Genomic DNA, 12,208 nt, shown 5'->3' with positions numbered 1-12,208 from the left:
GCATGTTAGTATATGTATCTCTCGTCTTTTGCTTCTTTTTTTTTTTTTTGAAGGTTGTCGACAATTGTCGGCAACAAATCTATTGAAAAGAAAGTTTATTTACAAGTGTCTTTTGCTTCTTACTTGGCATGTTAGTATATGCGCTGAAAACAAATATATAAGATTAAACCTTAATTGATGATAAATGTATTCTAATCAAAAGTTGAGGTGGTGACTACAAAAATAGACTACTATTCGCAAGGGTAGAAAATTACTATTTTCGAGAGTACACTGATAGAAAATGTTATTCTGAGCATATCGACATGAGTAATCGTCAAGATACCTGTTGGTAAAAAAAAAAAAAAAAAATTATTCTTGCCAACAGTGAAACATTTGTGTAGTCTCTACATACTTTTTGATAAAAAAGACGAAGGTAGTTATTTACGAATTTTTGTGCGCATAAAACTATCACCAATAAAATTTTGTGCCAAAACGGCAAAATAAATTCGTGTGCAGTGCTTCAGCATCAAAAAAAAAAAAAACAATTACATATTTTTCGCCCGAAGGTGGAGGTAGTTCTTCATTTTGTAGGTTTATAGAGATTAAATTGGGATATCAACAAGTATACTAGGCGTTGATTAGAGTGGTAGTTTTTTTTTATTCTCTACTTTACTGTATTTACATGGTTTCTACTCAGAAACTCAACTTCTGTAACCAATTTTAGAAACGAGGGCCCTCGTTGTTTTCTCAAAAAAAAAAACAACTTCTGTTCTTACTTTACTGTATTTACATGGGTTAATCAAACGAGGGCCCTCGTTGTTTTCTCAAAAAATAGAGTGGTAGGACGTTGGTAAAAGATGATTAATGAAAATATTTAGAAACTGTTGGGTTGAAATCAATTGGCCGGCTTGGCTCACTTTAAGCTCAAAATTGAGAGACACGTAAATAACTCTCGAGTTACTCTTTTGATTACATAGTAAAATAGTAAAATGTGTTTCTATGCAGCACATATGCGGCCGCATATACATCTACAGTTGAATTCTGCATAAAAACTCATTATGCGGTTCCACTAATTCAAACCCATTATCTGAGTTCAAATCCGAAATTTTTTCTAACCTATTATTTAGGTTACCTTGAAATAACCTCTTGACCCATTATTTGAGTCCGAATATGCGCGCAGGTAAGTAATATAGTGTCCCCTCCTCTTCTTTTATAGGAGTTTGAGTGCTTGAAATTATTTGTTTGATGATTGTGGGCCTTATACTCCGTTGCAGTATATTATATACCGGTTCCGAAGGCAACGAGAGCAGAGGAAATGGCATAGGGGATTCACGTGCACCCCATTTACATGTGCAGCTCCAATATATTACATGTGTAGCCCATTTACGGATTATTGGTCCAAAAGAATAAAAGGCAAATTTATGGGCTATTGGCTCCATATATTACGCGCAACTGATAATCTAATATAATTTTAATAGGTGAGAAATTACACTTATTTGTTATAAAGCTTCTAGTATATTTGATATATTTGATATAGATGACTCAAATATTTAATATATTTGATATAGATGATTTAAATTTTTAATTTTTAATGAAAAAATCTATATATATAAATCCGCATAAATCGCATTTTATAACACTAGCTCATGCTCTCTTTGTTGTCTTTTTTAGAATTTTGTTCTCTTCTTTTTGAAAGTTATAAGAGAATGCGTGAGAGAATGCTATTGTAAGTTCTAATCTCTTATACTTATAAGACTTTTTTGATCTAGTGAATTTGTATTGTGTGCTACCGTGGTTTTTTTTCCGGAAGGGTTTTCACGAGAGCAGAGGAAATGGCATAGGGAATTCACGTGCAGCCCAAAAGAATTCACGTGCAGCCCATTTACATGTGCAGCTCCAATATATTACACGTGTAGCCCATTTACGAATTATTGGTCCAAAAGAATAAAAGGCAAATTTACGGGCTATTGGCTCCAGTATATTACGTGCAACCGATAATCTAATATAATTTTAATATGTGAGAAATTTCACTTATTTGTTATAAAGCTTCTAATATATTTGATATATTTGATATAGATGATTTAAATTTTTAATTTTTAATGAAAAAATCCGTATATATAAATCTGCATAAACTGCATTTTATAACACTAGCTCATGCTCTCTTTGTTGTCTTTTTTAGAATTTTGTTCTCTTCTTTTTGAAAGTTGTAAGAGAGTGTGTGAGAGAGTACTATTGTAAGTTCTAATCTCTTATACTTATAAGACTTTTTTGATTTAGTAAATTTGTATTATGTGCTACCGTGGTTTCTTTGCCGGAAGGGTTTTCACATAAAATCTTTTGTCTTATCTTATTTTTTTGTGCTTGCTTGTATGTTGTCATAGTTTCTTGTGTGACTCTCTATTTATCCATTTATTTGAGTACTGATACATGCACACAAAATATTTGAAAAAATTACTCTTATAAGCATTTGTGTGATACAACCTTATTATTTTACCTCTCATCCCAACAAAAACATATTGACATTGGCGCGAGAAATTTAAAATATTGGCAGGTCAAAGCTTTGTTTTATTGCCACCGACACCAAAATGTGAATGGCTATATGTGCTATTTTATTGCCACCGACACCAAAATTAAGTCTAAGTGTGATCAACTTCAAATTTTAATATCGATGCATGGCCTTTATTATTTGTTTTTTTTTTTATTGTTTACAGTTTTCATGGTGTTAATAAATGAAAGTGACCGAGTTATTATTTTAGCGAAGTGACGTAATATTGTATTGTTTGCATCTTAGACTAGTTGATCGATCAAGTGCCATAAAATTAAACATATTAATTGTCGCGTCAATTCGTTGATTTATGTTTAAAGTTAGTAGCTTGACGCCAATTAATGATTTTATTTTTAAAATATTTACAACATGTTAACTGATTCTCTTTATTTTAAAATCTATATTCGTATTTTCAACAATTCCTCTTAAAATTTAAAATAAATCACTCTATTCTCTATTCCTAAATAAAATCATTATATTTTTCTATTCCTACAAAGTTATTTCCTTTTAGTGCATTTGGTTGAAGCAAAAATAAAGCTAACCACCACTACAAAAATTTTCAAAAAATAAAAATAAAGCTAACCCATAAATAATACTATTTTTTTTTAGCTAACCCACATTTGGATCAAGAACTATAAATTATTCTTTATTTGTCTTTTTTTAGTTAGTTCACTAAAATATTAAATTAGTTACTATTTTTAATTTAAAATTAACTCACTGTTATCACTGACTCACTCCTCATTCTTGGAAGGCAGCATTTATTTCTTCTATTTTCTCTATTTCCAAATGCATTCAAATGCGGATTTCTTCCCAAGCTCCGCTCCAAATCCTAGATTGGGTTTTCTCTCGAAATCCTAGATCTGATTTTACCTTTCCAAGCTCCGCTCTCAATTTTCGTATATCAACTCTACTCACTTCAGTTAAGGTTTTAATTAACGTTTCCGTCAATTCGTTGATTATAACAGTGATTATATTTATTGATTGTTGCTATATACACAGTTCACGTGGAATTTTTATTGCATCAAACTGGGTGAATAAGTAATTCGACGGGAGGATCGAGAGTCGTATTGGGTCTCGATCGGTTAAACGATTAATCAATACATATATATATATATATATATTTTTTTTAATCAAGTATGGTGTGTCATGCAGGATGTTTACTTTGGTTCACTATATTTAGATGAGATCCACAATCGCCGGGTCAAAACTACAATGTGAAATAAATACATGCACATGCCGGGCGCGTTAATTTATGTATTTGCTGAAGAAATTGTTCACCTCAGCCAAATTAATTAGAAGTATAGTAACTTAATAAGTATGACTATATACTTGTTATGTATCAAATTCATTTTGGATGTATTAAAAATATAGGAAGAAGAAGATAAGATCATGGAAGTCTAAAATGAAGGTCCAAGGGCAATCAAGTGGTGCCAAAGAAATAACCAACTAGAACAAGTCAAATTATGAAATTCAGGAAAAATATCTTTTTATCGGTATACCTTCACATATAGTCACTTTTTACTCTCACAGGTAGTGTCCTATTCTTATAGTTATAGGATCAAGACTACAAGAAATATTTTAAGTATATAGACTAAAAATATTTGTTAGTGTAAATTGAGTAGACTTATGTAGTAAATTTAGTATGACCTTGTAATTAGGGCTAGATTTAGGAACTTGTGTAAATATTATTTTATTAATATATTTGTTGGCTTTTTCGCCAATCAAAAAAAAATTATAGACTATAACGATTTTAGAAGCCGCAATAACGATGCACATTTTAAAAAGTGGTCTCAATCAAAGACAGTTGAGAAATTAATTTGACGGGATATTGATATATGGATATGAATCTGCTGCTTTTCCGAATCTAATCGTTCAAAATTTTATATTCACGTATCTCTATAAAGAAACTTTTTTATGCACAAATCTCAACAAATTTGAACGGTTAGATTCGAAAAAGCGGCAGAGTTGATTCCTTGATATATTGAGAAAGTGTTATCGCGTTCCTATTTAGTATTTACAATGTTGTTCAGATAATCAGATTTTCACTAATTTTCTCATCAACCACTACCTACAAAGCATTTTTTAAGAGATACTTTGCAGCGCAGAAAAGCAAATATACCGTTTGAACCCTTTAAGATTGCATTACAATTAACAGCTCTCGAATCAATGAGTAGGAAAAAGTAAGGGCAAATAAGCCAATATACAGTTTTGTGTGTAATTCATCATAGAAATCAATGATTCTTAATTAATCTCTCCATTTAATTAACACAATTAATATATATAGGTTGTAATTAAGTTGATATATATGACATGTTGATATAAATTTACTTGAGATGAAAAAATAAAATGGACAAGTCCATTCATTTAGAGTCAATGCAAGCAAGGGTCAAGTAATCGTATGGATTTCCTTCCACTATAAATAAAGAGAGAGAGATTGATTGAGCTAATCGCAAAGCAAACCTAAGAAACTATTGGTTCTTTGAGCAAACAATGGTGAACTACTCTAATTCCAAGAAGTATGCTAAAAGTTCTCCCTTTTCTTCGCTATTTCTCCTTGTTGCCTTCTGTTTCTTCCTTCTCTTCGCATATCAATTCTCTCACCAATTCTTTGTTCACAAATACTTCACCATTAACTTCTACAACACTACTCTGAAACAACACCAATACCAAGAAGAACAAGTACCAGCTGCGCAGGCATCTGTCTTTGACCCCTGCACTGGCCGCTACATCTATGTCTACGACCTACCTGACCGCTTCAACTCTCGAATTATACAATGTTGCCAAAACCTCTCCCGCACATCTGACGTGTGTAAACATGTCACCAATTCCGGTCTGGGTCCTAAACTCGTCGACACGAGCTCCACACTTCCTGAAACAGGCTGGTATGTCACCGACCAGTTTATGCTCGAAATTATTTTCCATAACAGCATGAAGCAGTACAAATGCCTCACCACCGACTACTCCAAATCAACAGCAGTCTACATTCCGTATTACATTGGACTTGGCATAATGCAGTACATATTTGGGTACAGTGCATCACAACGTGACGCTCTGATAAATGATTTTCTGCACTGGCTGAGGGCTCGGCCTGAGTGGGAGGCCAGGGGTGGCAGGGACCACTTTATGGTCATCGGCCGAGTAGCATGGGATTTCTTTCGCACCACCAACGAAAGCAAAAAATGGGGTGGCAAATTCTTGACTCTACCCGAGGCAAAAAACATGACACTGCTTTTTATCGAGACCAGTAATATGCATGAAAATGAATTTGGAGTCCCCTACCCGACCTACTTCCACCCTTCGGAAAAGAGTCAAGTAGTCGCATGGCAAGAGCAGCTCAGGTCAACAAAGAGACCGTGGCTCTTCTCATTTGCCGGAAAGAGGCATCCCAATGGAATTGCCACCATGCGAGATTTGATAATGGATCAGTGTGCAAATGCAACACGGTGCAACCTCCAGGAGTGCGGCACTGGGGCCAGAGACTGCCATTCGCCAAGCAACATATTGGGACTGTTCAAGAGTTCCATCTTTTGTCTGCAGCCTCCTGGTGACAGTCCCACAAGGAAGTCGACATTCGACTCGATGGTGGCAGGCTGCATACCAGTATTCTTCCATCCTGGATCAGCTTATAAACAGTACTATTGGTACTTGCCGAGTAACTTTAACAAGTACTCGGTGTACATACCAGAGAAGGCCATTCTAGAAGGCACGGTGAGGATAGAGGATGTGCTACTTGGGTACAGCAATGAGCAGATACATGAGATGCGGGAAAATATCCTCGCAATGATACCGACACTTGTGTACAAAGATCCTAGGAACAAATCTGACGACATCCGTGATGCTTTTGATGTCGCGGTTGATGGTGTGCTTCAGAGAATCCATAGCAGTAATGTAATGTAGATTTCATAGAAATTAATTAATTTAATTAAGGTTTAAGGGTGTAATTCATATATATAGTGCAAAATGTTAGAAGCTTGTAATGTAGGTATTCTTTTTCTTTGAGAGGACAAGTGAAACAATTTTCAAAACTCCTTGTCGTTCCGTCAATCTGTGGTGCATGCTTGTTTAAGGTTTGATTTGAAGAAAGGCACATGCCGCTTTAATTGTATGTAACATGCATCATGCATGCATTTTTTTGTAGTGCTTCTTCTATGGCACTATTATCGTAGGAGAATAACAGGTTGAGATCGGAAATTCGGAAATAACAGGTTCCTGTCAAGGAATAACAGCATATTTATTTGTCATAGGAGAAAAAAAAATCTCGGTTTTCCCAGGGTTTCATCAGGATTCTAGCGTTTCTCACTAAACAAAAAAAAAAGTCCAGGTTAATCAATCAACTATTATTATATACAGCTATATATATATATAAAAAAAAAAAAAAATGACGGCCCGTTTACTTCATGTTCTTTAATTCCCAATAATGTCTTGACATGAATCTGATCCGACACCATTATTACGGCCTACGGGCTTTGAAGGACAAATAAAAATAACAAAATAAAACAATAACGGGACCGGTACGCAACGCCACAATGCAGTTTTCTTTACTGGCAAGTGGAATGTAAGTGTGAGGTATTTGCTGCAGGAAGTGAAAATTTATACTAAGACAAATATATTTCAGTAATAAATATATATACTAATATGACAATCAAGCCTATAAATAGGTTCCATATAATTCTAGTTAACTCTTACAATATACATTACCATTAATATATTCAATCTAATATATATCTCTATCAGTGGAACAGCACAAAAAAACTTGGGAAGAAAATATTTACTAGAATTCCACCACCATTTTCACCTCACAAAGCAAAATGGATATATTGTAGAGATATGGATGGACTTCTTTGTGGGTTTCCTAGGAGGCTTAATTTTGGGCTGAGGCTACACTTAACTCATATTCTGGTTCTTCTCTTTTCTTTTAGGCCCGGCTGCACAGTGGGAATGGGAATAGGAACGGGAATAGAAAAAGTTTGAACTAAAATTTACTGTTCACGTGGGAAAAAAAAATTTCAGTCTGAGTGAATTTTTTTTTTTCCCACGCGAACAGTATTTTCGGAATTACATCCGAACAGGCCCTTAGTGTCGGCTAAGGCTGCAGTTAATTCAGATTCGGGTTCTTCTATGTTCTTTATTTTGGGCCCGAAGCTGCACTTAATTCAGATTCTGCACTTAAAAAAAAATGTTATCAACCAAAAGAAATCAGTTATTCGATGAAAATTTAAATGCTAAAAATAATGATTTATGTCAAATATTATTTTATTTGTGATGTTATATATTCTATACGAATTATTAATCCATAGATAAATATTGATGTAAAATTATGTGTGTATATTTTTTTCAAAATTGCAAATTGTAGAATGGAAAATTTTATTTAATTGTGGAATAAAAAATTTCAAAATTGCAAATTGTAATTGATAGGGTCATGTGCCCAAGGTCCTTATAAAGACAATAGTGGGCCTCAAAATGATTTGGGCTGACAACTGTTTTGATGAAATCAGCCCAAGGACAAATAAAAAGAGCCCCAGATGAAATAATATAAGTGTCCCATGACCCGACCCGAGGCAGAAACATATTGGTGTAAAGCCTAGTCCGAAATAGGCTTAAGATCACCTCCAGCGATCTTCCATACAAGTCGGGTGCGATTTAGTCACCGCCCATTATGCGGACAATACCGCCCATTATGCGACTCCCGCATTATGTATATGCGGATGTTGCCGCATTACACGTAAGCCTGATCACTTTGGTGCGATCCCCTCTGACAGCCCTGACAACGCAGAATGTCAGAACTGGAGAAGACTATTTAAGGTAAACAGCTCCATGGAACAAGGGCTAGCACTTTTACCAAAAGACACGACATAGGGTAGAGTAATAGTGTCTCACAATTTCCCTCGGGTTACTAATCCCGAGTTTCCTTCTCGGACCGTCTTCCCGAGACGGGACGCCATACACGCACGTACACATCCACTCATAAAACCGCTTACGGACTTCGAGTCTAGTCAGGACTTAGGCCATATCAGTAATATATAAAAAATTTCAAAATTTCACAAAAAAAAAAAAAAGATGATGTATACACAATTCTTTTAGTATAATCCTTTGACAAATGTACTTATCAAGTTATTTTTTACAGTTTGATCAAATATACATAGAAAACAATGTACATAAGTGTTTACTAGAATACTGCAATTGAAAAAGAAAATGTTGTTTGATTTTTCATTCTAATATTCCAATACTCATGTCAGGGAATAATATAATTTATAGTAGTTCTTCTTTGATATGATCCCATCATCTACGAAACATTGGACCCTCTAAGAAATTTAATAATATTGTTCAACTAGATTTTGTTAACGTTTGGTTGTCCTGTTACATAACAATTTAATAATATTTGTGGAAATATTAATCCATTATTTTTGTTTTCTTCAGTAAAGTGTTCAATCGATTATGTTTTGTCTTCTGACAATAAAATTATAGTCATGAAACGACAAATTAAATTGGCCGAAGCAACGGAGAAAGTTTGGAACTAATAAATAAATTTGAGATTTTCTTGTTTATTTCAATCAAGCGCAAAACATATTAAATGAAAGAGTATTCTTTAATTTATTTTTTGATGCATCTGTGACCGTTTTCTTAAAACTCGCAAGAAGTCAGATTTTGTAATGTCACCTTAATTTATTTAAATTCGCCAGAAGTGACGAAATATATAATGATTGGTTCACCTAATCAAACCTACAACAAACAAATACCGTAAAAGTTTTCATATGATTTAACATGAAGTGATCCTAAATTAGGTGGTGCATTTCTATGGATTGTTTGTATAACCACGAGCCCTGCTCCCAAAACCGTTTGACTCGAGTCATCCTGTGGGCCAGAAGTTAATGAAAAGTTCAAAATTATGTTTCTTTAATAGGGAAGATAGAGAATAAAAGAGATTACACTTTAATTCTAGGCAATAACTAGACTTTTTAATTATCCAACTTATTTAATTGACATCCACCATTCTTTACGATTATCCTCTTAATTAGATGGAGCCTGAATCGCTACCACCTCGAACACTAATTGTTACAGAAAAGGGTCGTCGTTTTCATCAATACAACCAGAGATGTTGCTCCAACAGGTAGAAAGCAATCAAATTAACAGAGTTAATTTCATTCTGTAGTTTAGAATTACTTTTATCTTTAATGTTTGATGCAGGAACGAGAGCTCTGATGAATTAATAGTACTGCGAGCTCTTTATCTCTCACAGAAGAGAGCAGAGGAAGCAGAGAGGAAATTACTTGTCGCAGACGAAGAGAAACAGAAAGTGGCAAAGCTGATAATTGAGGTATCAGCAAGGTTATGTGCATATAAAAATTGGGAAAGGCTAATTGAGATGGATTCTACACTACTCAAGAGAAGATTGAAGGGAAGGTCGAGAAATGAAAAGAGAGATGAAATGGCGATGTTGTCATGGGAATTGGGTTTAGTTTTGTTGGGTTTTGTAGGAGCTGGATTTGTTTTGGGCCGCAACCTGCGGTCAAGTTAAATTGATTGGGCCTATATTGGGCTTTTTTATTTGAAATGAAATTAGGAAAACGTGGGCATGGCAATTTTTGAGAAAGTGTTTCTTGTTCTATTAGAAATATATCTGAACAATTGTTATTATTTAACATAATTTTTTTTTTATTAGACATTTCCCGGCAAATGGAATCACTAAAACCATCGTTCTTTACCAACCACACTGTCAATTTCTGAACAATCACAAAAAGTTCCAGAAATATAAAACTCATGAATTGCATCCCAAAATCATCTCATTTTTATACACCTAGATAATAACTAATGTAAATCATACAATACCTTATGGCTTATACAACATGTGACATTAGCTAGTGGCACTGATGATTATTGCACTTGTAGCACGTTCTCTCACATGCATTAACAATCCTTGTCCTAGGAGATTGAAACTTATTACTAATGCCTATTAGCTAGGCACTAAATAATTAGGAAAGAACTAAAGAAAACTGAAATATTGAGAGTCGAACAGCATAGTACCTACTGGCATAAACTGGTATTGTACCTGAGAACAAATTAAGATTTCAGAACAAGAACCTCAAATGATTGCATGGCAAACTGATTATATCCTAATATTGCTTCTACTAGATGCCAATTGCCATAGGCAAAAAGGTCATTTCCAACATCACTATTCTCTTGCAAAGAAAATGAAATATAGGAATTAATTAAACCAAATGCATGTCCCAAAATAACCAAAGGACTTTTTTTTTAATAAAGGAAAAATGGAAAGGAAATAGTTACTTTCATGGACCTATATTTTTTCCATGATAACTTCAATTCAATAAGAAAGATATTTTTAGGTGAAACTTTTCAATTGACAACTTTGTTTTTTCTTACAATAAAATATTATTGGCAAGATATATTTAACTGAAAAATATATAGAATTATATTTGATAAGTCTTATATTATATATCGAATTATCTATTAAATTGTATTCGAGTTTTATATTATTTAATGGTAAGATATCATATGTTAATCAAATTACGTCTAAGTAAGCTCAAACAAATTTACTCAAATTCTAGCCAATTCGAGTTCGAACTAGTCAAAAAAATTATCAAGGGAAGTCGGACTCAAAATTGAAATCAAATCGAAAGCATGACTTCCAGTCTTCCACGCTGCCCAGTCAAAACATGACTAATCTACTGCTGTAATGTTTCTCTCTGTCCTTGGATTGTGATCAAACGGCTCCAAATAATATCAGGACAAGTCCACTCATGCCGCAGCGCCTAATAAGGGCTCCATGTGATGGGATACTCAGTCGTAGTCTCGTAGACAACTTAAAAGTCTCTTAACAAAGTAAGACTCCATCTCCATGTGATGGGATACTCAGTGCCTAATAAGGGCTTTTCGTCAGAAAAGAAGAAGTGTGCGTTAATTCTTTTTTAATCTTTACCAAATAAATTAGAGAATGATAAACACAGATCCATGCATCAAGCGCAAATAAATAAACTTAACCGAAACGAAAAGATAAATAAGAGAAAAAAATAATTTAATTATCTGAATAGAATGGTAACATCGATCAGCACAGTTTTAAACAGAAAAATGATAAAATTATCAACATAGAACGAATATAAAGAATAAGTTCCTCCAAATCAAAGGAATGAACAGATCCCTCTCTAGAAAGCCATGGCCACCAAAATTGCTCCAGCCACACCGATCAAGCTAGCAACAGGGGCAACACCACTGCTGGATTGATCAGTTGGTGCCTTAGCTGGTGGAGTGGAGATGACAGAAGCGGGAGGGGTGGCGGCGGAGGTGGGTGATTCAGTTGGGGTGGCGGTCGGAGGTGCTGGCGGTGAGGCAAGAGGTGAAGCACTTGGTACTGGTGCGGGAGTCAGAACTGGAGGTGAAGCGACTGGTACTGGTGCTGGCACTGGTGCCGCTTTGGGAACTGGGGAAGGTACTGGAGCTGATTTGGGGGCTGGGATGGGTGCGGCACCAGGGGCCTGTGCAGAGATTAGAGAGAGTGAGGCGAGGAAGAGAGCGAGGATTGTGAAGTGGAGAGATGAGCTCGCCATTTTTGTTAAATTAGAGAAATGAGGGGGGTTCGTATGTGTTGGATTTATGTGTAGAGAGAAAGATTTGCTTTGAGAGCTGGAGATGAGATGTGAGAGGGAGTGAGGGATCATGGAGTTTATATAG

The 12,208-nt window shown here is 34.8% G+C and overlaps 3 protein-coding genes across 3 annotated transcripts; 2 read left to right on the top strand and 1 right to left on the bottom strand.

Moving 5' to 3' along the window:
• Nucleotides 1–4,963: 4,963 nt before the first annotated feature.
• LOC144559681 (xyloglucan galactosyltransferase KATAMARI1 homolog) lies at nucleotides 4,964–6,555 on the top strand. The gene has a single exon (XM_078308784.1). It carries the CDS (start codon nucleotides 5,015–5,017, stop codon nucleotides 6,419–6,421), a length of 1,407 nt encoding a protein of 468 aa, XP_078164910.1. The 5' UTR covers nucleotides 4,964–5,014; the 3' UTR covers nucleotides 6,422–6,555.
• Nucleotides 6,556–9,470: 2,915 nt separating this feature from the next.
• LOC144560005 (uncharacterized) lies at nucleotides 9,471–10,165 on the top strand. The gene is made up of 2 exons (XM_078309167.1): nucleotides 9,471–9,632; nucleotides 9,710–10,165. The coding sequence occupies exons 1-2, from the start codon at nucleotides 9,541–9,543 to the stop codon at nucleotides 10,038–10,040; spliced, it is 423 nt and encodes a 140-aa protein (XP_078165293.1). The 5' UTR covers nucleotides 9,471–9,540; the 3' UTR covers nucleotides 10,041–10,165.
• A 1,373-nt stretch (nucleotides 10,166–11,538) lies between these two features.
• LOC144559755 (uncharacterized) lies at nucleotides 11,539–12,187 on the bottom strand. The gene has a single exon (XM_078308866.1). The coding sequence runs from the start codon at nucleotides 12,082–12,084 to the stop codon at nucleotides 11,683–11,685; it is 402 nt and encodes a 133-aa protein (XP_078164992.1). The 5' UTR covers nucleotides 12,085–12,187; the 3' UTR covers nucleotides 11,539–11,682.
• Between the last annotated feature and the right edge of the window lie 21 nt (nucleotides 12,188–12,208).

The sequence above is a fragment of the Carex rostrata genome, chromosome 9, assembly GCF_964058835.1.
Source record: "Carex rostrata chromosome 9, lpCarRost1.2, whole genome shotgun sequence".
NCBI lineage: Eukaryota > Viridiplantae > Streptophyta > Magnoliopsida > Poales > Cyperaceae > Carex > Carex rostrata.
This window is presented reverse-complemented; position numbering and strand designations above follow the sequence as displayed.